Here is a 26994-nt window from a genome sequence, read left to right as displayed (position 1 = left end):
GGAGGATCCAGAGAAGGGCAACAGAGCTGGGAAAGGGTGTGGAGCACAAGTCCTATGAGGAGTAGCTAAGAGAGCTGGGGTTGTTCAGGCTGAAGAAAAGAACTCTCAGGGATGACCTTATGACTCTCTACAACTCCCTGAAAGGAGGTTGTAGCCAGGTAGGAGTTGGCCACTTCTCCCCAGCAACAGGATGAGACAACATAGTTTTAAGCTGAGCCAGGGGAGGTTTAAGTTGGATATTAGGAAGAATTTCTTCATAGAAAGGAGAATAAGACATTGGAATGGGCTGCCCAGGGACGTGGTGGAGTCACTGTCCCTGGAGGTGGTTAAGGACGGGCTGGACGTGACACTCTGTGCCGTGGTCTAGCTGACATGGTGTTTGGTCACAGGTTGGACTCGATGATTTCAGAGGTCGGCCTATTTGATTCTGTGACAGGCAATTCTGGCAGCGGGCGACTGCAACCACCAACTCTTTGACTTCCGGCTCACTCAAATGGAGGGAAGAACTGCACCTGCAGACTGAGCAGCGTGAGAAGCAAGACATACAACCAGCAAGCAGGGCTTTGGGTACTGACAGACAAGCCATGCAGTTCGCCACGAAGAACGCTGATGACTTTGTTTGCCGAAGTGCACGAGCACTGTAAGAGTCCGATGATCGGGCCGCCGGACCCCAACGGGCCCAGGCCGGTACCGGGGGCCCGGCACGGCCCCTCCCGTTGCCATGGCGGCCGCCCCGGCGGCGCTGGCCCCGCCCCGCCCGGCCCTCGCCACCGCCTCCACAAGATGGCGGACGGCGGGGCAGCGCCCGCGCAGCCGGACGGGGATGTGGCCGCGGCTCCGGCCGCCGGCGGCCGCAGGGATCGGCAGCCCCGGAGCAGCGGCCGCCCGCCCAGCGCCCGGGATTTGCAGGTGAGAGGGCGGAGGTGCCGCCCCGCTCCCGGGGCGGGGCCGGGCCGGGCCGGGCGGAGCGCCGCGTCCCCTCGGGGGCGCCCCAGGCCTTCCCTCGGGCCGCCCCTGAGGGGAGAGGGCGCTGTGCGGGTCCCGCCCGGGCTGCCCCGCCGTGCCCTCTGAGCCCAGCGGGCTTCTCTTCCTTCAGCTCCCACGCCCATTTTGAGGCTGGGGAGGGGAGGACGCCTATGGAAGAGCACTAGGCCCTTTAGGAAACGGCGTGTGCTCAGTTCTCCAGGCAATGGGAAGGTCTCTCCCCATGCTTCACTAGCTGGGTTTTAACTGTCCTTGAAGTTATTGCCATGCTATTACATTTCCTGATTATTTGATAGGAATGTCTTGCCCCGTATGAAAATGTCAGTCTCTGCAGATGTGGTGTAAGACTAAAGACAAGATCTTTTCCCAGATGTATATGGGGAAAGTAGTGTGTGATCACAAATGTAATTCAGCACTGGTACTCAAATGATTAATTACAAACCCTTTTAGCAGTATTCCTCTTTTTTTTTTTTTTTTTTTTTTTTTTTTTTTGCATGTGATTTGACACTTTATGAAGGTTCAAAATCTTTCAGCAAGAAATTTATTGGAAAACAGGTGAAACTTAGTAATTGAAACTGCCCCTGTTCTATTTAATTATACATAATTAACAGAGAAAGATGGGTATCGATTTTTTCTTGGTTACTATTTAAAATTTTCATAGGTTCTTCTTAAGATTAATTTTGCTGCAATCATAGGATGCTTTGAGTTGGAAGGGATCTTAAAGATCATCTAATTCCAGCCCCTATGCCATGGGCAGGGACACCTTCCACTAGACCAGGTTGCTCAGAGCCCCATCCAACCTGGCCTTGAACGCACCCAGGGACATCCCCAGCTTCTCTGGGAAATCTCTTTTGATGCCTCACTATCTTCTGAGTAAAGAATTTCTTCCTAATATCTAATCTAAATCTCTCCTCTTGTAGTTTGAAACCATTCTGCCTCATCCTATCATATCTGCCCATGTAAAAAGTAGCTGTCTTTTTTCTAAGCCTCCTTTAAGTACAGAAAGGCCTCAGTGAGATCTCTCTGGAGCCTTCTCCAGGGTTACTGTTGTGTTATTCTCCAGGATTGCTTTGTTATTGTTACAATATGTAACAGTAGTAAAGTCTGTGTTAATACTTTTGGTCAGTAAGGTCTCAGTCAAATGTAGCAGATTGGCATTTTGGCCAGATACTTACTGATAAAGTGTTACCCAAGGAAGCAGCCGCCTGGGTCTGTCCTTGATTTGTGGTGCCGCAATTCGAGACAGGCTATGAGGAAAGCACAGAAGCCTGGCCATGCCCTTTTGTGCTCCCTCAGCATCCCTCAGTTCTTGGATTAGGGATGGTACCAGGTATGTTGTCTATGACTTACCCATCAGTTTTACATATCTGAAAGATATTTTTTTTTCTATTCTCAGATGGAATAGAGGTCTTCAGCAGGTTTTTTTTTGGCTCTCTTTCCTCAATTTAATTTTCTTAATGGATATAATTCCTCATATTTATCTTTTTCTCTGCAGAAAATACCTCATAATATTATAAAAACAACAAAAAAATCATATGGGATTAATACCCTGTGTTCATAGCAGTATGTTTTCAAGGACAGATGATGTTTCATTTTATTTTAATGTGTATCCCCTCTGCATAAAACTAATGAAATTGTAGCCTAGTACCTTTTCTGGTTTGTATGATAAAATGTTACTGTCAATCGAATAGTGTGAGCAGAGAGGTATGGCGACAAAACTGAGGATGATTTGACAGAGTGCAGTCTTATTCAGGACAAAAGAAAGATTGCTGAAATGACATTGCATGTCCCTTGTGTAACTTTCTCAGAATGAATTTGCCAGTGATATGGCAGCATTTTGGGAATCTTTGTTAAACAATTGTTGGGGTTTGTGTGAGTATTTGTGGAGCGATGCCTTGAATTCCAACCAGCAAGGCTGAATTTATTCTTCATCCCAGTATAAGCTTATTTGACTTATGTTTTTTTACATTTCTATGTAAAATGTTTGTAAAATGTATTATTTGCTTGTATCAGAGGGTTAGGTTGCTGCTTTATTTCAATTTGTTACCATTAATGAGCTGATGCTTAATCTCTCTGTGGGCATTTACTCTTGTGACTCTGAATTTAATACAGGTTTTGCGTAGCCAGTGAAGCAGTGGAAACCAAAGGATAGCAGAGTACAAGTTCCAAATCTTAATGGCATTTAAGCATTGTGTCGTTTGATGTTGGTTTTTTTTTTAACATGAAGGAAGTTGAATTTTAGTTGGGATTCCTCATGTTGATGTTTCTAATATTCTGGAGAGATGCATTTTTCACATTAATTCTTGTCTTAATTCTATTCTATATGTAGTTCTAGAGTTACTGACTTACAAAAAAGAGTTCTGTTTCCTACAGCTGGCCTTGGCAGAGTTATATGAAGATGAAGCTAAAAGACAGTCATTGTGTTCTGACAAGCCAACAGCTACAAAGATCAGTAACCCAAAGGCATCACAGAGGTAAGATCTGTTTTGTTTCTCAGAAATGCGTGGATTGGTGTTTTATTACCTCACCAAACTTTGTCATTCCTGCTTGATCCCCTCCTTGTATTAAAAGCAATCTACGGCAATTCATAATCAAAAATTGTGAATCCCTGCAGTAATGCATTGTCTGTCTTTTCAGAATGCTTTTAATATTTATTTAGGAGCCTTTTTACCACTTGGTATTCCAAAACACTTAAAACCCACTTCACGTGAGATGCTCCAAGCAAAATGCTGTGTTGCTCTTTTTTTACACAGACATAATTTGGAAATGTGCTGTATCAGAAAATTACTGCAGTTCTTTGCTCCTTCAAAATTCAGTAAACTGGCAGCTTGTGTGAAACTTGGCAAGTGAGCTGCTTTCAGTGTTGTATTTATGGCAGTGCCTGATAAGAAAAACAGTGATTCTAAAAACTATTAGTAGGTTCCTTAGTAGGTTCCTATGGGGTGACAGAAATAAGGGCTTCTTAATGAATTTGTCTTTGCTTGGGCAGGTGGAAGGAAAGACGCATATCTGAATTTCAGTCCAGATTTGCTAAAACACTGCTGAACTGCAGGGTTTGCAGTTCACATAGCTTTTGAATACTCAGCATAGACTTGGATTTTTTTAATAAAAGTATCTTGCCAGGTTTTTTTTTTAATTTTTAAAAAAATAATCTAAAGAAGACAAATATTTATAAAACTACTGACAGTGATGCCATAACAAGTCTTGTTTGTGGTTTGTTTTTGAATCACTGCTGCCAGTATGGATCTCTGTGTTAAAGGAGGTCAGGCAACAGAAAAGGTCTTAGTCACCAGTTATGCTTCAAGTTCACTGCAAATACAGATCTCTTCAGGAGGAGAGACTAGCAGAGTATGCGACACTTGGAAGTGTGGGGGTTTTGAGGTTTTTTGTTTCATTTAGTGAAACCATCTATACTGACTAACCAGCTACATAGAACTAAGTTTACAAACAAATAAAGAAAACAGCTCCATTTACCCATACATCTCATGAAGTTAGAATTTCCGACTCCCAACCAAAGGAGAGGCTGTAATACCATATCTCAAAAACTTCAGTGTGACAGCTGGCAACTTGCTATTTGTTGGCATTCATACTGGAATCTGTGTGAGAAGGAAGAGATTAATTAGTAGACTTCAGTTTGCTCTCAGGTGAGAGCAGTGCGTAAATTGCATGGAAACAGTGCTGCTCTTCTATGCCAGAAAAAAACAGTTCAGGTGGAATAGACCTATGGAGACCATCCCAGTCCAACTGTTAATGCAAAATGACTCTGCCATACATGTGCCCTTTCTTCCTTGTTCACTGAGAAGCATTCATGGCTGTGCACTTCAGAAAAAAAACCTCAAACCAAAACAAACAAGCAGCTAAACAAAACCCCCAAAACCAGAAAACACAACTCAATATTCCTAGTTTTTGGAAAAGAAGTAGTTTCAGAAGTTAGATACAAAGTTTATGTGCCAGTCATCTTCACATGTTTTCTTTTATTCTCTTGGCAGTCTTAAACTGGATTCTCTTAAAAGGTTGAGAAAACCAGAGAGAAGCATGAGCGATGACAAAGAAAACCAAAGGTATTTTTAAAACAAAACAAAAAAGTAATTTAACAATTGTGAAAATAATTGGGATTTGTGTCACATTCACACTTTGCTCCCTTATATTTCAAAATGCATGTGAGCTAGGTCTGTCCTGCAAAGAGCTAGGGGACTTTAATTAGAGTGTTAGCTGTATGCTGTTGCTGTAAAATTATATTTAGCAGAATCTGGCTGGAGCAATGTAGGACCTGTAGATCCCTTAACCTGTGTGGTCGTAAATGTTGTAACTTACACTTGTACTCTTAAACTTTTTTGTCTTTCTGAATACCCTGAAATGTTCTGTGTGTCTATTGCTCAAATATTTGAATACTTCCTTTCTTTTTTGAATACGAATTCTGATAAGAATTCCTGTTTCATATCCTTACCACTATCATTATTTTAAATCTAATAATTAAGGATTTTTCCATATAAATGGTAGTTGGGGTCATAAACACAGATTGATGTACAAAGGAGACGTTACTCGGGGATTGACAGTTATGTGGTATTATAAAAACAGTATGACTGTACAATACCCTCATACCCAATACTCTCTTCTGGTAATTGTAAAATATAGAATCAACACTTTGTGAAGGTATTGGTCTGAGAGACAGTTTCACATGGATTAATTGATTTGCCTTACCCCAGGTAGTTAAGTGTAAAAGTTGAGGAAAGTGGAAAGCAGTTATTAGTTATTAACACTTCCTGTAACCAATGGCAAAACATTCAGGTTTGCCTGATGTTGATTTATATACACATTTCTTTACAGCATCTATTCCTATGGTATTTAGAGATTGTAGTGCCTTTTTCAAGATAATTCTCAAGGAATATCTTGATCTTCATCATCAAACAGATACACTTTTGAACAGAATTATTTGTAGTTTAACATTTTGTCTTCAAGAGGTAATAATGGCGCTGTGAAGAAAAAAATGCAACAAATTAGCTTTCACAACAGCTTCTGTAGGTTTTAAAATGCCTTGAAAGGTTAATTATATTTATTTTAAAATTTCCATTTCTGATGCTGTTGGGAATGGAAGTATGCTAGATCTTTGAGTTAAAAAATCAAACTGTGGCACTGTTCAGGTTTTCCAAGAACAGTTTTATACTTGTTCTGCTAAGGTGGTCTTAGCTGTGAATTAACATTCTATCCAATCCGGGCACAGTCCCATGACAGGCCACCCCTGAGGAAATCAGTCTTTCTGGGAGTAGGTGACAGCCACACAAGATGCCCAGCTCCGGCAGGACTGTGTTCACTTAAAACTTACGGCCTTGCCGTCTGATCTTTGGGATCTGTTCCAGAAGGCTTTTTGGTTCTTTGTTAGTCAAATGTCTTTGGTGTAGTGCTGCTTGGATTGCTGAGAAGGTCAGAACCAAGTGAAACATTTATCAGAGGGAAGAGGTTTTGTGCCAAATTTGTCTCTTTGTTCATTGATTTTTTTTTCTTTTGATGAAAAAAGAAAAATTGTGCTTGTTATTTAAAGCATTGTTGCTTATCTGCATTACTATTCTAAAGATTTTATTCAGGTGACTCAGAATATAGAGGATTACAGATTTCTGGGGCTTCTAATAATCCGAGTAAAATTGTTGCTGAACTCTTCAAGGAAGCAAAAGAACATGGGGCTGTCCCATTAGATGAAGCCTCGAGGGCATCTGGTGATTTCAGTAAAGCCAAGGTAAAAGTTAAGAAATATGTTGATCTCTCTTTACATTTGTGTCTCTGAAATTCACCAAACCACAGGAGAGCAAGTACCTCTTTCTGTGGTTTGCAAATAGCAGATATGCTCTACACAGTTTTATATTGTCTGTTTTCAAACAGACAATAGAAAACAAAGAGAAAGAACCACACAATTTCAAAGGAAATCATTAGAAATCATCATGAAATGTAATTATATGCTTTGTTTTTAATAACAATTGATTAAATAAGAAACCAGACTAAATTTGCATCCCAAATCTTACCTATAGAATTGCTCCTAGAGAGTGATGGTCAACAGTTCGGTGTCCAGGTGGAGGTTGATGACAAGGTATCCATAGAGGGACCAGTGCTGTTTAATGTCTTCATCAGTAACACAGTGGGGTTGAGTGCACCCTCAGCAAGTCTAGAGGTGACACCCGGCTGAGCGTTGCCTTTGACGTGTCTGAGGTCTTGGATACCATCCAGAGGCATCTGGACAAGCTTGAGTAGTGGGCTCCTGGGAACCTCATGAGGTCAACAACACCTGATGCAAGATCCTGCCTCTGCATCAGGGCAACCCCCAGTCTCAGCAGAGACTGGAGGGCGAAGGGATCAAGAGCAGTTCTGGGGAAGGACTTGGGAATGCTGGTGGATGGAAAGTTGGACATGACCCAGCAATGTGCACTCATGGCCCAGAAAGCCAAACATGTCCTGGGCTGCATCAAAAGAAGCATGGGCACCAGGGTTAGGAAGGGGATACTGCCCCTCTACTCCACTCTGGTGAGAGCCCACCAGGAGTGCTTCATCCAGCTCTGGGATCACAGCACAAGAAGGACATGGACCTGTTAAAGTGAGTCCAGAGGAAAGCCACCAAAATAATCAGAGGGATGGAGCACCTCTCCTATGAGGAAAGGCTGAGAGAGTTGGGATTGTTCAGTCTGGAGGAAACAAGGGTCTGGGAAGACCTTATTGTAGCCTTACAGTACTCAAAGGGGGCCTATAAGAAATATGGGGATAGACTTTTTAGCAGGCCCTGTTTTGGTAGGACAAGGGGTGAAGGTTTTAAACTAAAAGAAGGTAGATTCACACTAGATGTAAAAGACATTTTTCACAGTGAGTGTGGTAAAACACTGGAAAAGGTTGCTCAGGGAAGTGGTACATGCTTCATTCCTGGAAACATTCAAGTTTGTGACCTTTAAAGGTCTCTCCCAACCTGAAGTATTCTGTGATTCTTATATTTGAAAAAGTGTACAAAACAGAAGCTGAAACATGTCACAAAGCTTGCTTAGCCTGAGTATGGCTGCTAGATATAATTTTCCACTTAGAAAATACATGATAGAACAGTATTTGCTTTTTGTCACAGAAGCAAGCTTGTGGATGGTTTTTTTTTCTTGTTTTCTTTTTTTTTTTTTTTTTTCTAGGTAAGAATTTTAATAAACTATTATTTTACAAGCTTTTCTTTGTCTTTTTTTTCAGTCATTTTCTGGTGGTGGATACAGATTGGGTGACTCCTCACAAAAGCACTCTGAATACATATATGGTGAAAATCAGGATGTAAGTAAAATTCATAGCAGAAAACAGAACCTCCAACAGAGGCCTGCTTAACGATGTTTACAGCTTGAAATGCCAGTATTGCTGTAACTATGTCTATGAGGAAAAAAAAATCTAAATATTAGCTACATGTTCAGTCAAAATTGAAGTTTCTGTAGAGATGCTTATTGGATACCCATATGGCCTTCATTATGGAACTGCCAGATGTAAATTACTTTAAAATACTTAGCACACCTCCTTTTCAGTTACTTTCCACCAGGTGTTGTCTTGGATTCTCTTAGCTATGCTAACATTTTAATCCTTTTAGGAATTGATTCTTGTTGTGGCTTGCAAAGCAGCCCATCTCAAACTGGAGGGCATGGATGTATTCTAGGGAAGGTGAAGCAGCAGGTTTGAGGCCTTTCTTTCCTGTCACTGAAAAAGCAGGATGTGAAGGAGAGGGTGGGGAGAAACAAAGTTCTCTGCATTTTGCTATTTTTGTGAATGGCTAAAGCAAATTTTCAGCTTGTCTAGAAACAAATACTAAGGCCAGAGGATGTGGTTCTGGCTAGGGGGTGCTGTCATGCCACACATGGAGCTGCTGCCTTCTACTCTTTAGTAATCCTTCTACTCCTAGTAACAGCCAGCTGTACCCAGCCAGATTCTTGTTGGAGTGGGCTTTCCATGACAGGGAGCATAAATAGTTCTCTAAGGGAAGGCCAGTTATACTGACTGGGGAAGCCTGGTTTTGCTGGATGGCAAAGCACTTGGAAGAGAAGTGCAGGTTTTGAAGCTGAAAGGGCCTGGCTGGACCTTTCAGGTAGGATGTAGCAAAATAAGATGGGAGCAAAGGAGTCTGGTTTCCCGGATTCTTAGCATTTGAACTGAAGGGAGCTACTTTCAGCTTTGCTGGAGCTCAGCATGTAATAGTTTGAGGAAAGTATAGGTTTTACTGTAAGCAATGTATCAGCAGTAATTTGTCATTTCAAGGATTTTTTTCTTAATATCTCAATAAAAATGTTTGCTGCTTTTGAAGGTAATTTGAACACTGTGAAGATCACTACACCCTCACTGTATCATACTTTTTGTCATGGATAGCAGATTTAGAGTTTCTTTTTCCTGAGGTAGGAAAGTGGTCTAGAAGAAGATAGTCTATAACTATTGGGCTTTTTCAAAGATAATCTAACAATGACAGTTACAGTGCAATAAATTGTTCTTAGTTTGTCATTTGCTTTCTTGTTTTGTGGTCTTGTACAGAATCTGTTTAGTGCAGATCAAAATTTCTATAACTAGTCTGTATAAAATTGTTATGCCTTACTTGTCTTTCTTCACTTTTTTTTTTTTACTTGTTTTTTTTTCATAGGTTCAGATTTTGCTGAAACTGTGGAGGAACGGATTCAGTTTAGATGATGGCGAGTTGAGATCCTATTCAGATCCAACAAATGCTCAGTTTCTTGAGTCTGTTAAAAGAGGGTAAGTTAAAATGACAACTTTTTTGAGGTATGTCTTTGAAGTGAAATGAAGAAAAATCCTTTCTCCACACACTAAAAGCTCCAGACTTCTTTTCCTGAATCCATAAAATATAGTCTGTATTTGTCACCAGATGCATGGGGCACTTAAAAATTTGGAATACATTGGTGCCTTTGGTAGTTTAACTCTGAATGGTACTTGTTACAACAGCTTTAATATACACATTTTTTTTCTAGCTCATTCTATGATTCAGCTGTCAGTATGTTGTAGGTTTTGACTGTTAGTTCACTGATTTTTTTTTCTTCTTTTAGGATGAAATCAATTCATAAAACAATTGAATGTGACTTCCAAAGTAACAGAATATTAGTATTGACTCATACTGTGTGTGTACTTTTTGGATGATTTCTTTTTGCAGTTCAGAATGTAATTGAAAGTGTAATTATTGTAATGTATTATTTTTGTAATTAAGGGAAATTCCTCTGGAGCTGCAGCGACTTGTTCATGGTGGCCAGGTAAATTTGGATATGGAAGATCACCAAGAACAGGAATACGTGAAGCCCAGACTGCGATTCAAAGCTTTCAGTGGCGAAGGGCAAAAACTTGGAAGGTGAAAAAAGCTAGATCTGTTTTGTGATCTTTTCTGTGCTCTGTGTCCATATACTGTTTCATTCCTGTGACTGAAAATTTCAGACTACTTTGTCGTGGTTCCATTAGTAACATCTGGTTTGTTTGTTTTTTGTTTTTTCTTTCCAATCTATAGCCTTACACCTGAAATAGTCAGCACACCTTCTTCCCCAGAGGAGGAGGAGAAATCCATTCTTAATGCTCCTGTTCTGATTGATGATTCCATGCCAGCAACTAAAATTCAAATTAGATTAGCAGATGGAAGCCGGTTAATACAAAGATTTAATCAAACACACAGGTAAATTTATTCTGCATCAGTGCAGGTAACAGTAACTATTTCAGTAAGTTTGTGCTTTGTCATTAAATGAGTCCCAGGAAGACATCAAAACGGGGGAAATACCAGCCTGGCTGAAGTGTATAGTTCTGTGTCACTTTCATTACATAGGTACATGATAAACTGGCTGTCAACAATTCTGTACTTGGAAACACAATATATTTGATAACTGCAACTTCTGTACAAACTTTTGTAGCCAGTTATGTCCTTTGATTTTTTTAAGGACATAGTACAAGCCATAAGGGTTCCCAGGACAACTGAAATCTGTATAACCCCACTCTGTAGTCATCCCAGCCCTGGGCCCTCCTTGGGAGGACCAGGCGGATGACTTGGGAAACACTGTGAAAGCACTTTATTGCAAAGTGTGTGGTCTCAACTGGAATACAATCTGCACTATGGGCAGAGAAATGCTGTGGCCCATAATCAAGAATTCCAGCTTTCTACCTTGTTATACCCTAAGCTGTAACAAAACATGACATTGGCTGTAAGTGTAGACTGCAGCCCATGTGCAGAAGGGTACTTAGACACTTCATGACCATTTGCAATTCCAGCATGTGGATTGGACATAATCCTGAGAACCAACTTCTGTTTTGGATGGTCATCTCCTAAGAATTGGCAGTGTGTGAACTTGATGGAGGTTTTAGATTTGTTAGTTGCTTTGCTGATTAGAGCTTGGCACCAATTTTATTGACATTGGGCCAGTGCCACAAATGGTGTTGGCCGACCCTATTTATTTGCCTTAGAGGTTGTTTTAGTGCAAGGTTCTGCAAAGTTCTGCTCTCCGCTGCTGAGAGATCTTTGGGTAGAGGGGTGAGATTTGGGCAGCAGTTCCACCCATGCTTAAGCACTGTTAAAGCCAGCCTTAATTTGAAATCTGCACAGTTGTATTAGAACATGGCTGCAGCTTGAATCCTGACTTGGGGATGGTGTTAGCCTGGACCCAATTCCATGTTAATATTGTTACATGGAGAGCTAATCTGTTTCCCTTTTTTCCTCCTGGCTCAGAATAAGGACAAAGTGTAGCTTTCTTTACCTGGCAGTATGCACAGACCACAGAGAGGAAATTTTAGCTGAGATGCCAGTAGGGAGGAAGATACAGCAGTATTTTTTGATAGTTTAGACCTGGTAATATATCCTGAGTTCAGGCCCAGATCCTTTCTTCACTGCATCTGCTGAGAAGTGGCTGAGACAAACCATCGGGCTTTTTGGGAGGCTCTGAAGCTGAGTTTTGTGTTCTTCTGTCTGCACGGAAGGGTAGAAGTGGTAAACTTGCCAGTAACAACTGTAACAACCTCGATTGTGTTGACAGGAGCTTGTTTAATTATTATTAACTTTTTCTTGAATCTTTATGGTTATCTTTGCCATATATATGATCAAAATCAGCTGCTAAAGGGCATTATTAATGTCATAGGCCTTATAGACTATATAGAAAGCTGAAATCCCTGCTTATTTGGCTACAGTAAATTTGCCAAGTTACTAATTACAAAAGATCTTCACAGATTTATTCTCAGCTTAATGTCTTAATAGAAAAAAATCAAATTTCAGGATTTTATCTCTAAAACACTATTTTTATCTATGTCTTATTAAATTATTCTTTTATACTGTTTATGTGACTGTTTTATTAACTATTGTTCAGAAGTTCACTGCCACGTGAAAGTAGGGGAAACCTCTTGCTGTTGAAGTGCATTAATAATTCCTCTCTGATTTCTCTTCACTGTCACTGTATATTTCAAGATTCTTTCTTCCATTAATGATTTCACCTTTTTGGAATACACTAATTAATAATGAAACTTTGCACAGTGATGTTGATATTACTTGACTTCCTGTGTTAGGTATCAGTATGCAATATACTTTCACGTTACAAATTTTGTTTCTGTTATTTGAGAAAACAGGCAACATTCACTATAATTGTTCAGGGTTTTTTTAATGCAAGAACCAAAAAAATAGTAGACTATAGTCATTAGTCATCTGTATCAAAGAGAAATGTGAAATCCAGAACTTACTTAGTGGTTTAGTCTACTTGGTGGTTTTTTTTCCTCTGGTCATCTTAATGTTCAGCGATGTGTGTCAGACGGAATCATACAGAATTTTCATGTCCGTATCCTTTTCACAGGATTAAGCATATTCGAGATTTCATTATCCAGTCCCGTCCAGCTTTTGCAACAACGGATTTTGTTCTTGTGACCACCTTTCCAAATAAAGAGCTAACAGATGAAAGCCTGACACTACAAGAAGCAGATATACTTAACACTGTGATTCTCCAGCAAATAAAGTAATCTTGTGGTTGTTGTACAATATAGGGACCCTGCCGTACTGTCATACAATATGTTTCCAGCAGATGAAAGAAAGGAGATATCAGCCACTTTTTATTTCTTCTTTTCTAGGGATCATATTTTTGGATTTCATGTCTTCCAGCTCTAACATATCTAACTTTTTTTATTTTAATTTCTCAACATTATTCAGCCATTTTTCAGTGTTAAAATTAAGGTTCTGTATGTTAGTATGTTTCAAACCACATCTTATAATAAATGTGAAATGAGATAGGATTTTGTGACTCATTGTTTTGAGGGGGGTGGGGAAAGGAGCATTTTTCTGAAGGGGACAGTATCTTTCATACAGTTGGTAAGATTTGCACTATGGAAATGTTCTATGCTGCATTGACGAACAGCCATTTGAAAACTTAGACTGTAGGTTATGTTTACCTTGCAAACTGTATTAATATTAAGGTGTTCTTCTTAATACGTTTACAGATAATTAATGCCCTAATATAATTTTTGTACGTTCTATTTATAGTGTTTCATGGTGCAGTATAATATTTATATTCTAGTTTTTATGTCATTTTCCTTGTATTGTTGCTTGTATGATTTCAGGAGATGCAAACGTCAGCTGTTGCAGACTATAACAGAATGTTCTTATTTGTATTCTAGTTGTGCTACTTGTGATGAAAATAAATATGAATTTTTTTCTTCTTGAAAGTTAGAGAAATGTGAGAGACCACTGTCATCCGGGGAAATTATGGGATTTAGAGGAGGCCTGTGGTCATTTTGAATCTGAATATGCAGCTGGACCCTGTGCAGCAATGTGATTCTTTACACAAACAGTTACTTAAACAACCCCAAACAAAAATACACTGAGATGCACAAACACAGAATTGGCCTACTTTTGTGCATGCAAGTGACAGTATAAATGTGTTAATTGGTTAACTGGTATTTTTGATCTGAGTTTCAGTTCTTTATATTTGGAATTTTGGCCAAAGGCATTTTGTATTATTCACTGGGGACTTGGTTGTGCTGCTTTCACTGTGGTTGTTTGGAAGCTGTATAATTAAATCCCTTCATCTTTGAAATTGTATATTTTTCAAAACACTTGCCCCAACACTGCAGTAAGCAGGTAGGAGTCTTATGTTGGGGGAAACTGGCTGCTGTGCTTTAGTAGTATGCAGGTTTCTTCGTATTTTTGGATTTATATCAGATGAGTGAGAGTAGGTGGGTTGTATCTCTTGTACCAATATGTGTTAAAAATTGCTGTTTTCCATGTTTATTTTGTTCTGAAAATATCAGTACTTGTTTATTTATGTTAAGGTTATAATTGCTTAGTATATTCTTACATTTTTACCTCAAAGTAGATATTTGACTGAGTAGACTTTAAACATGCAATTGTATTTGAAATATTTTGTTTTGCAGTCTGTATATCTGCATGATTTTAATCATAATTCATTTCATGTGCTAAGTAAGTAAAGTTTTATGTTTAACATCACAGACAAGACTTCTTGTGTTATTCCAAATTTATGTTGTGATAAAGTGATTGTGCTGAATATTTAAGCCTGAACATAAGGGAATTGTCATGTACTGTGCTTGTGTTTTATATACAATATACTAACAATTCTCTATATAAATGCGAGGCCAAAGTTCACGATAGCAATTTTGGGCAGTCTGTGGTTTGGGCATATTTCCATTCAGAATATAGGTAAAATTACATTGTTTATTACTTCTGAAGACCATTATTGATTAAGCAGTGTGAATGAAAGGAGTTAACTAAATGGTTTTCTCCCTCTTATGCAAAAACCTACAACTACCTACTAGCAGTCTCTTTTTTTTCAAATATCTGTTAAATTTTAGTGTTTAATGGCAGCTGAGAGTAACTGGGGGTCCCAGAAGTTGACATTATTTTTTCAAGCACTAGGAAAATGTGTCAATGCTTATGTTGAAATATTTCACTGCTTCTCAGTACTTGAAAGCCTATGGAATCTTCCATCTCATAATTTTATGTCATAGTTTTTTTATTACTATAAATCGTCACTTGTAGCTAACATCGTGGCATTTTTGGCACAAAACTGTTCTTTGAGTGCAGACCTATGTGGATATGCAGTTAAGACTGGCTACAAGGGAGAAAGAACTTGGTAGAGGATGATGATCTTTCTCTTTACAGTAAGGCTGCTAAGCTTGGGAGTTACATTCAGTTTCCATTAAATACAGGTAATAATCCTATTGCTTCCTCTTGTAGGTAGCCTATGAAAGACTCAGGCTTCACCTCTGCTTGACTTTCTTAGAAATCCTTTATCACACAAGAGCCAAATAATCAAAACTTGAATGTTTTATTTAAAGAAAACTCTGTAATAATTTATTCTGGATAAACATAGCCTTGTTCGTTTTGGGGTTTTGTTTTTTGTTTTCTTTTTTTTTTTCAGCAGCACACTGAGATGTTCATAAGCATTCTGCTTTAATTGAACTACTGGGCACACTTGCATAATTAGCATATATTAACAGTTATCTCATGCTGTTCTTGCTCTTTGGTGAAAATCTGTCCAATATTAAATGAAGCAAGGAAGAGCACACAAATACTCTGAGGTGTTACTTGCTAGCTCCCTGCTTAGTTGCTTGCACTAAGTTACGGCTCCCATGATCTTTAAAATATCTTGCTTTGTGCAGGGAGAAGAGACAGAAATGCATCTCCCCCTTGCTCATGCTGCTTAAAGCTGGCAGCCCTTAGCATAGGCATGTGCTGCTCTCTGGGCAGGTGAGACAGAGAGCAGCAAGATAAATACTGGGATAAATACAGGATCAATGGCATGCCAAAAGCAGTCAGCTTCTGGTGTTTCTGTAGGAGGGGTATAATTGGAATGGGTTTCTGAAAACATGAAAAGTGGGGCTGCTTCTATTTAGCCTGGAAAGCACTGGTCCTGATGTGGGGTTAGATGAAAACAGTGCAGCAGAACAATCTACTCCCATCTGAGGTTTACACAATTGACTTTGTGACTGGGAGATGATTTTAATCCCTGTGCTTGTTATTAGTGAGTTTGATCAAGTTTCAGTTTGTTATGCTGGTTCTGCCTCTTAAGGACCTCTCTTTTAGGAGAACATTTCCATTGAGTCTTTGGTCCTAAGTTAAATTTGTTATCTTAGAATAGCTCAAAACAGGTAACTTAACAGGAAAAAAACAGCGATGAGGTGATTTAAAGTGGGCAGTTACTTCCCAGAGGGGAAAGTATTAGAGGACTCTTTGGTAGAGAAAAGCATAACCAATTAGAAGCATGTACAAAATTGGAAATTCTGTTATTCTCAAAGGGAAATTCAAACACATTTTTCAATGGTTGAATTACTGCAATGAACCAACCTTGAAAATCAACTTCCTTTTTTGTTGTTGTTTTTTTGTTTGGGTTTTGGGGGTTTTTTGTTGGTTTTTTGAATCTCATTTTTATGCTGGCTTTCTGTAAGATTTGTTTAAATTAAACCAAATTTGGGGTTGATACTGAGAGAGTAAAATAAAATTGCTTAGTTTTTGAAAAGCAACTTGCTTTGCCTTTGTCTAGTCATAATTAATCCTGATGTATGTTACATATTCAGAGGGCTGGAGATGTTACATACATTACTGTACATCTTCAAAATTTCCATTACAGGCCTTCCAAAAAAAAGTCCGCTGAACATCAAAGAACTCAGATTGCAGACTAGAACTCAACTTCTTACACTTCGTAGTTGCAATTCTCCTTTAGTAATGGTCTTGTTCTGCCCATAATCAAAGAGCTCCCTGGCAGCACATCTGAAGGTTAAAGCAAAGAAACTATGTTTAAAAACTTTTTCATCTAAAACTGAGAAATGGGGAGAGTTCTTTTCCAGTCACTGGGAGTTGTCTGCTCTGGAATTAAATATGTGATCTAAAAACTATGTGGTTTAGCTTTTTTGGGGGATATGAGAAGATAGATTTGTTATTCCACACTGAGTTAAGATAAACCAAGGGAGAAATTCTTAACTGTGGAATTAAAAAAAAAAAAAAAATCCTTCAGGGAATTATCTGGAAGAGCTACCATTTTGCATTTATAAACCTTCTCCAGTCTAAGTTAATTTGGTGAGCTCTTAGATCATTTAAATAGTAACAAGCAAGAATTGACAAATGGGAATAACCCTGAGTCATTTTTCTGATATAATTTGTCTAGCTGAAGTTTGAATAGAAGGGATTGTTTATGCTGGGCCATGAAATTGGTATTTATTCCATGGAATTCTTATTAACTTACTAGGTGCTGATGTAAGAATTTTGATTGTCTGTTCTAGAAAAAAAAAAAAAAAAAAAAAAAAACAAACCAAAACCATTCACAGTGTCTACTAGCTCTAACCTTAAAACCACCTAATAATTACACTTTGAGGACAAAATAAATTTTCTGATTTCCAAGTTAAATTTTCATTTTCATGAACTTTTTTATGGCAATAGCTTTCTACTGTGTTTTGCACCAATGAAAACCTCCGAACTTCAGTGCTTGCCTTGTGTAAACTGCAAATTTCCATTTCAGTACAAAGAATTAATTTTTGTTTATCTTATGACTGTTCCTAATCAAATTACACTAAGTCATCATTAATCAAATGTTCACAACATAAATGTCCTTAGAGTCTTTCATGACAGTTTAGTCTGTTTTAAACTAGATTGTGCCAACCAGTACTCCAGCCTAAATGTAAAAGTGTGCTAGTGTTTTTGAAAGCTTGCAGTTGATAAAGAAAAACATAGATAACATATTACTTCTATTTGCACTTGAATTCTTCTTCACTTAGCAAACTGGTTAAGAAATTGAGAAATTTTCAGAAGAGAAGACCTTGCCTCCAAATGCAGAAAAATGCTACCACTCCTCATCCATGAATGAGTGTCTGAATACATGTCAATAGTAGTTTCCACTTCTTTATCACTTTTTTAGTATTGGTTCTCTTGTTTTGATACTGTTTTCACATGTATGCTTTCACCTCTTTTAACTATAAAGTTATATTCCTGCATATTAATAATGCAAGACTTCTTCCCATAGCAGCCCTCAAATCCTGTAGTCTAAAAGGAATCATTGAAAGCAGAGGAGGGAGCATAAGTGGATATAGGCAAATGGTTAAGTCAGAAGTTTTTTACTAAATTATTTGCTCCTGCTCTTATAGTCTAATAATTAGTTTCATTTTCTAAGGCCTATTCCTGAAAACTGTATTTCATGGAAACTGACACAGACCTTAGACCAAGTTGGAACTGCTTGGTAACCTTGGTCACCACACCAAAAATTGTGAGCCAGGATTTGGTTGCTGAACGAACTGAATGTTTCAGTGGAGAGATCAGACGATTAGACCTTAAAAGGATTTGCTCAGGGTTCAGGTTCACTTTTTTCCCCCTCTCAAATTCTAAGACTGGAAAAGTTTAGATAAACCACACACACCCTGCCACCAAAGGACTCAATAATATGTAAGATTTATTTAGCTAGTATTTTCTGTATTCCTGTTGTTTCCGAGCCTGGCCTTTGGAATCCAGTTCTGTCTGGGTTTTGTGTATTTGTAATAGTATCTTGTGACCTGAGTTAAGAAAGAAGCTTAGGTCACATATGATAAGGATGTGGAGTGTCAGCAAATAAATAAATGTGAGAAAACTAGAACCTTGAAAGCATTTTGGAAGAATTTTGATTATTCACGTTTCTTCTCTAACTTGTACTGCCCTCTTCCACATAGAGGTTTTCATTTATTTACTCATCAAAATATTATTTTATGCATGTACAGAAAGTCTCTTTAAAGTCTGTCTTCCTAAGCAATTCCTATTGGCCTGCTTGTAGATACCCATGAGAATAATGAACTTTATATTCAATGCTTTCATCCTAGGTGTTTTGTGGCTGGTTTCATGTCTCTCAGCATGTCTGCAGTTCTGAAAAATAGTGGCTACCTGGTTGTAGTTGCAATCTTCAGGCTCTACTACAAAAAAACTTTGAAACAATAAAAAATCAGATCCATAACTGTGTTATTGTTCCCATTCTGTTCTAGTTCCTACTGCTTTGACTGACATCCAGCATCAGAACATGTCAACCTGGCAAGGTCTGTTTGCCTTCGTTGTCTCTGTGGGTGTAATTACCCAACCGACTGCGCAAGCACAGAAGGTAGAGGTGACCCGGAGTCAGTGATTTCCAAATGGCCTTTACTCATAGTCAAGGCCACCAAACAAACACGCATTTAATTTTATGAGTTTTCTTAAAAGAGTAGCCTATCCAAGCTCAGAGAGTGCTGCTGGCTTTGTACAAACACACTAAACTTATTAAGTGCTGTTAAAATAGTGAGAGGTCTTTATTATTAAGAAAGGTACGTTTTGCTGGTAGACTTGTTAAGAAGATGATCAGAGGGATAATGCACCTCTCCTAAGAGGAAAGACAGAGACAATTGGGATTGTTAAGCCTGGAAAAGAGAAGGCTTTGGAGTGACCTAATTGCTGCCTTCCAGTACCTGAAGGGAGCCTTCAAGACTGATGGAGAAGGACTAATTATAAGAGTATGTAGTAACAGGATGAGGGGGAATGGCTTCAAATGGAAAGTAGGTTTAGATTAGATATTAGAAGAAATTAGAGAATTCTCTGTTAGAGAGGTGAGGCACTGCAACAGGCTGCCCAGAGAAGCTGTGGATGCCCCATTCCTGGAAGTGGTCAAGGCCAGTATGGGGGATGGAGATGGGGTCTTCTGCAATCTGGTCTATGGAAGGTGTCCCTGCTAGTGGCAGGTGGTTTGGAATCAAGATGATTTTTAAGCTCTCTTCCAACCTAAACCTTTCTATGATTCCATGATACTCTTAGATTAACAAATCAATCTCTTTTCTGTAGATTAACGATGTGATAGTCTATTATACGGATTTTTGTAATATATTCAGTGAACTTGAGATTCCAGAGCATTGTTATAGAAAGCTTGTTCACAGTTATGAGGATACTTAATTCCTGCAACACAGAGTTTAAAAATCCCCTAACTATCCTATTATGGACCTGGAAAATGATTAGGGAGAGGTTCTTCTCCTCTCTTTATCCTGACATTCTGAGGGAGGAATAGATTATAATTCATATCAGGTATTTCTCCTAGAAAATCTTCTACAGATGTGACAATGAAAGACACTGCTTTCTTATTCCAGCTATAATAGCACGCACAGTCTATACTTCCCATGAAGTGGCTGCCCATCTCTGATAAATGTCATTCCTTTTTTTTTTCCTGTTCTTGCCTTCTTAAACAGCTGCCACTGAAACAGAGGGAGTCTTCTGACACCAAAGTTTCTTTCGGTACTATCAGGATCTTATCTATTATGTTGCACCTCATCCATTTTTTTGATCTTCTGCAGCTAATGCTTCTGCTTGACTAATGAGTTGTGTGGGTGGCTGATCACATTAGTTTGTACTCCAAGGATTCACCTTCTTTCTGAGAGCTATATTTTTGTCCATATTTAAGAAATTCTTTGGAAGAAATATATTATAACAGAAGAAAACAACTCTTCCTCAACTCAGTAATGAAAGATTGTCACTTTCCATGCAAACATCACTAATGGATTCTGCTTTTTACACTCTGCACTTATTTTTTCCCCATAGCTAAGCTAAATTTTTCATATCAGACATTGATTATCTTTTGACCTTTTTGACTAAGTGGACAATTATCACATTTAACTTAAGTTCAGGCCACTTTGGCAGTATTACCATCCCAGTTTTACCCCAGTAATGTGATTTTAGCCATTATTGCAGCTGATCTGTCAACCCGTGACATGCTAAAAACTGCAGATAGTGCAACCTATTTTGTGGAAGTACTTCCCCTTTCTATTGTTTTTATTTTTTCTTGTTCCTCTGTGCTCTAAAGCAGAACAGATGGAATTGCTGTAGAAGTCAGCAGGAATTTGTTCTCATCCTGTGATCCAATAAGTTTTATAGATAAGGAAGTTAAAAGGCAAACAAAACAAATCTTGAGCAGCAAGTGAATCTTGTTATGATCTTCCTCTGAGCACTGCATCAGAGGTTAAACAAGGTCAGGTGCAGGGTCCTGCAACTATTTCAGGGCAGTCCTTGGTACCAATACAGCCTGGGGAAAGAAGGCATTGGGGGCAACTCTGTGGGGGAGGACTTTAGGAGCGCTGGTGGATGAAAAGCTGAGCATGATGCAGCAATGTGCATTCACAGCCCAGAAAGCCAAATGTGTCCTGGGCTGCATCAAAAGAAGAGGTGATTCTGCCCCACTACCCTGCCCTCATGAGACCTCACCTGAAGTGCTGTGTCCAGCTCTGGGGTCCTCAGCACAGAAATGAAGAGTGAGTTCAAAGAAGGGCCACAAAAGTAAAGAGAGGACTGGAGCACCACTCCTATGAATGCAGTCTGAGAGAGTTGGGGTTGCTCAGCCTGGGGAAGACAAGGTTCCAGGGAGACCTTCTTGCAGTCTTTCAGAACTTAAAACAGCCTGTAAGAAAGATGGAAACAGAATTTTTAGCAGGGTCTGTTGCAATAGAACAAGGGGTAAAGTTTTTAAACTAAAAGAGACTAGAAGTGAGGACATTTTTTTATGGTATGGGTGGTGAGACACCAGAACTGGATGCCCAGAGAAGTGGTAGATGCCCCATCCCTGGAAACATTCAAGGTCAGGTGGGACTGGGCTTTGATGTAGTTGAAAATGTCCCTGCTTATTGCAGAGGGGGGTCTGGACTAGGTGACCCTCCAAAGTCTTTTCCAATCCAAACTGCTCTATGAGTCTATGACTTGCCTGGCAGAGGAAAAAGACAGATGTGATGCACATGTGAAGTAGAAAGATAAAGGTTTGTGGACCTGTTGGGATCACAGTGACACCAGTGACAACTCTTTGAAGAAGGATTTCTTTCCCTTTATTTCACAAATTTTGGGAATAGGTGTTAAGAAAGGCAATGACCCCAAAGACCAAAACATAATCTTTGCTCTTAGAATCATGACTTGATGATTTTTTTCGTATGACTTTATTTTGTATTGTATACTAGTGAGATTGTCATTTAGGGTAAAATTCTTACCAAGAAGAATTTTCCATTTTTCTTCTGGTTTCTTTAGAATTATTTCTTTGAATTATATGATTAATGAATGTAATTTCTTTCTGAGTTTTGGGGGGAAGTAACAATAGAAGTAGATTTGACATGCATCTGTGAGCTGAACAAGACAGGATTTTTTTATCTTCTGTTAGTAGAGACTGTTTTCCTTTGCTCTCTGTATAATCAAGTAAACTAATAAAATTCTCATGCAGAAACAAATGTAAATGTGAAGAAGCTTATCAAAATAAATAGAAAACCAAAAATATAGTATTATAATATAGCAGTCAGTGACTTTGATTTGTGATAAGGAATTTGGGAATTGGTCTTTTCTGTTCTATTATCAGGTAGAAAACCAAGATTCAGTACTGCACCTGAATATTTATGGTAAATGGTTTATGAGACACAACTGCTTTGTGCCTTATGGCTGTGACAGTCATGAGACACTGCATAGCAAAATTTAATGTCAGCAGACAGAAACATTTCTCTAGTTTGATGGATCTGTGTTTTTGCAAACAGCAATAGATAGAAAATAATTTTTTGGAATCTGCTTGGATATATCTCTTCTGTTCATTCAAGTTAATAGAAATATACAAAGTTGCTTTCTGTCCTTATTGTAAAAGTTATAGAGGAGAATTTCAAGAGCAGTACATAATGATTTCATTTCCTGTGGTGAAAGTTTTAGATGAAGTCCCTTCTGATATTGATAAGACAGGAACCAAAACCAGTGCTAAGTGTCTTGGGGAACTTCTACTGTGTAAGAGCTCCAAAGGATTGGTTGGTAAATGTTTTCAAAAGTAAATACTGTATGAGTTCTTCATAGATTTCGATACATGGGTGCCTGGTAGGAGAAAGTTAACAGTTCTATGGTTAAGATTGAAAAGAAGTTTTACTTACTAGGGAAGTTATGAAAATAATTAATTCCAGAAAGAATTGGATGATAACCATTTAGTAGATTTGACCTAAGTCAAATATGTCAGAGTTTTCAGCAAACTAAAACATTGTGACAGCCAGCATAGATCAAATTAAATAAAATCATATGCTTTCCATCTTTTAATCTTTTAACTTGAAGCAATTTTGAAATGAAAGCTTTTTAAATGGGAAGAAAACCAGGAATGTGTCATTTTGAATACAACGCAATGTTTATTTGAATACAACGAAAGGAAAGAATTCATTTTCTTATTTCCAAATGAAATTCGTATTTCAGGAAATATTAACCCTGTATAGCTGGTTTGAGTGACTACAATTTGCATTTTTCCCTCAAAAGATGTTGGCCAAAGTATTTTCCAGATCAGTGCAGTCTTGAATCCCTTAGTTGATGCAAAAATTACATGATACAATTCCTAAATCAAAAAACACAGTCTCTCCAGGACCTCCTTTCAGAGTGTAATCAAGAGTGGAAATCTCCAGGGCAATTTTATTATTTATATGCTCAATAGCTATTGTTCCTGTTGAAATAAAAATTTATTTTTGAAAGCTGATGACCAAAACTGAATTCAGAGCTTACATTTCTTTGATGGTCCTCGAAACTCTGAGAACCTGATTCAGTTCAAAGATTAGGGCACTTAAAAGTAGATATCTACTTGTGCACATTTATGTATGAGCAAAATGCCCAGCTCACATTCTGTTCAGTAGAGGTTTAGGGCTTGATCAGGCAGCTATCCCACAGTCAGATTCCTGGAGTTTTTCAGTTTCTGGGGACACCATGAAGTCAAACAGACTCAACACCTGACTTTTGGGACTGTAACTCTGTATGAACGGAGTGTAGAGATATATGGGTTACTACAGGGTATTTCAAATGTCTCTGCTTCCTGTGTGGGGACAAATGAGTCAAACCCCTTGTGAGTGCCGTCAATTTAGAGATTTATTTGGTTTACCCTAAAGTAACATCACATACTATGGCAACTGCTGGTGTTCAGCTGCTTGCATGTGCTGGCCAGATCTCCACTGGCTATATGAGTTTCGAAACTTAATTCACGTTTCTTAAACTGTGAACTGACTCTCACTTCAGCTGTCTGTCACTCTCAAAACAAGACTTTAAACATTTTTTAAATCTTATTTTCCTGTAGTCTTTGGTGGCACAACTTAATATTTTTCACACTACAACATATTTTCATTTACATATGTGACAACTATTATTTCCCTTTCTTGTATTCTTACCACATACAAAAATCTCTATTACACTGAAATAAGGAACTAGAAGTAAAGGCTCTTAGGTTATGAAAAAAACTTTCCTAAAAATATTAGAATTATTCCCCAGATAAGCATAAGAAGCAGTAAAATTCTGTATTTCTTTAGCTACCTCTTGTTATCCAGCATATTATTGACAATACATAAATTGTAATAGTGGATCTATGGTGCTGCTGATGGCTGCATGTGTGTCTTATTTGTCAGGCTCCGTTATACTCTGTATGGCTTCACTGGCAGTCCTCTGCACAAGGTTCAAGGATGATTGATAGTACACTTTGATGTACTGATCTTTAGCAATAGCTGTAGTTGTGGAACACCTTAATAAATGCTGCTCAAGGCCAGTTTCAAGGCTGGACATTATCACCTAATGACTTTGATCAGAGTGGTGGCAAATATTTGCATAGTACATGCATGTGGATTCAGCCTGTTGTATTTTATTTACAGAGTGACTTTTTGGAATAGGATCTGTCTGAGGTCTACTCTGGAAATTGAGATTCATGGTTTCCACAGAACCATGCTCTTGCAGACCTCTTCTCCTCATCTTCTGGCTCCATTCCATTGTATCTCATCAGAGCCACTCTGTCATGCCCTCCATTAACCTTTTTTTTCCTTCCTAGCTACTGTTACTTAATGCAAGCTTATTTCTGTGCTGTTTGTGTTCTGTTCCTTTCTTGCTTCACAGCTTGCTGAATGCACAATAAAAAATCATATTGTGGAACTCTGTTTTAAAGAGCTTCTTCTGGCTCCCTATCAACTGAATTTATATCTGCTTTTCTCAAGTGGTGTTGCTTCACAATGTCTTTAGGCAGGCTCAAGACTCAAAATCAGTGCCCCATCCTCACCCTTGGTCACCCATCAGCAATCTCAGTCACTGTCCATGTACTCCTTTGAATGTTGTCTTGCCTCCTGCATAACTGCTGTTAAGATATAGCCTTCCATAGCCATTCTCTCAACAAAATATTCACCCAAGTGTTTCCTTGCACTGCAGTAATTTTCCAGTGCTGTCCTCTCCTCTCCTGCTACATCGATTCGTATTTTTGCCACAAAGTGCATTTATCTGTGCTGTCATCCCTCCTCCCCATTACCTTATCCTGCATTCTTTACAGTACCAAATACAAAGTGTTCTTTTTTTGCTTCTAAGTAGTTTTTTACCTTAATCCTCACCTCTCTGTCATCTGATATTAACTGTCTAGTTCTCATTTTTTAGGTCTGATCAGATCAAGATGCTTTGGAGTAGGTGATAAACTTGACTTTAACTGACCTCTTGGTCTCTTCAGACCACTAGCTGTTATTCTAGCAAAGCTGCCTCATTGATTCCTTGCCCTCTTCTAGATGGATGGTTTCACCTTGTCTTTTCCTTAGATTGTGACATCCCTGGGAGACGCATGGTGGTTTTGTTCTGTGTTTGTACAATTCTAATACCAAGTCCTTATCTGTGTGAAAATAATACCATTAATAAATAATGATTGTAAAAGTATTCTTAACAGCGAAGGCTGATGAATAAGCAATTAATTTTTGCCACCATTTGGCTTTAGAAATCACTGATGGAGCAAGATGTTGCTGGCCCTTCATCTCTCACCTCTGCTCCGCCTGCACTAGGAACTTCAGGAGGGAGCTGGGGTCCTCCAAATTGTAGCCAGGCAGCTCTCTTCTGGATCAGCAGTGCCTCCACTAGGAACCTCATCTGCAGATACCTCTGCAGTGTGGTGTAAGTCTTATACCTGCACCCAGCACCATTATTCTCTGCCTATGGTTTCTGCAAATTCACAGGATTAGTAAATCAACAGATTTCAGGGACAGTCCTCTGTGATCTCTTTACAGAAAAAAGGAGAATCTCTTCTAAGTCCAGACATAGAACTTCAATGGGCAACAGCTGTTTTGGTCAGTTTAGCCAAGTTTGCTGTGTCTAAATAATACATGTAAGAAGCTAATGTACCAAGAGTATGAGGCGCAGAGAATACAACTCATGTAATTGCATCATTAATGGCACCCCAGTTGTTTTTAACATGAGCTTTTAATTCTCATAAGGTTATTATTCCTTGTTCCAAGTTCTTACATTGAAGAAATAAAATAGGCATTAAATTGTTAGTTTAATGTGGGGGATGTATTTTTAGAAAGTTCCCCCTTAACTATTTGCCTTTCCAAGGTTTTGCTTACTTGGGCAGTCAAGCTGAAATGTTGCATAAAGCAGAGAAGTCCTTCCCTCAGCCTAAGAAGCAATTATCATTAAAGAAGAGCAGAGCTGAGGTCACTTCAGGTCACCAAGACCCAGTTCCCCTCTCGCCTGCTGATGTAACCCTTTGACCAATGTTCCTCACCCTGTGCTTCAAACCAGACATGCAAGCTCGTGGCAAGGGGGGAGCAGAGCTTTTCTCAGGCACAAAATGTTCCTATCTGTCTCCAATTCCCTTGCAGGACCAGGTTTACCTTTAGAGTCTGGGTGTCCACGTGGAACATGAGCTGAGATGAAATGGGGTCTGGCACTGATCAAAGTGCCAGACAAAGCCTGTGAGAGGTGAGTCTGGCCCCGATGCAGCTGGCAGAGGCACAGGGACATCCCAGGGTGACAGTGCAGACTGACCCCGCGCTCCTGCCAGCCAGAACTCTGCACAGGGTACTTACCTGCAGCTAACACAAGAAGGGAGGCTTCTCAAAGCCCTCCAGAACCCAACAGAAAACCAGCTGGTTTTTTGGAGCCTGCTGAGCACCTCTGACAGCAAGTCTGTTCCTTGGGAGCCTTGCACAAATCTCAAGTATCCTGAGTAAGCTCTGCTTGTTCTTGCCCTGGGTAAAGGGGAGCTCATTCCCTACCTAGGGTGAAGTGACTTCTAGCTTGACTTCTTCAAGTCTGTGGTA

General features: G+C 39.0%; 1 protein-coding gene across 1 annotated transcript; it reads left to right on the top strand.

Annotated features, from left to right (window-relative positions):
- The first annotated feature begins 779 nt into the window (after positions 1–779).
- On the top strand, positions 780–13213 carry UBXN2B (UBX domain protein 2B). Its single transcript, XM_066180913.1, has 9 exons — positions 780–909; positions 3358–3458; positions 4974–5045; positions 6556–6715; positions 8191–8268; positions 9608–9717; positions 10184–10321; positions 10475–10636; positions 12786–13213. Exons 1-9 carry the CDS (start codon positions 784–786, stop codon positions 12946–12948), a joined length of 1110 nt encoding a protein of 369 aa, XP_066037010.1. The 5' UTR covers positions 780–783; the 3' UTR covers positions 12949–13213.
- The last annotated feature ends 13781 nt before the right edge of the window (positions 13214–26994 follow it).

This window comes from Chamaea fasciata, unplaced genomic scaffold (assembly GCF_029207755.1).
Source record: "Chamaea fasciata isolate MVZ Bird 193981 ecotype frontalis unplaced genomic scaffold, bChaFas1.0.hap1 SCAF_1, whole genome shotgun sequence".
Lineage (NCBI taxonomy): Eukaryota > Metazoa > Chordata > Aves > Passeriformes > Sylviidae > Chamaea > Chamaea fasciata.
Note: the sequence above shows the minus strand (reverse complement) of the source record. Positions and strands in the feature narration are given on the sequence as shown.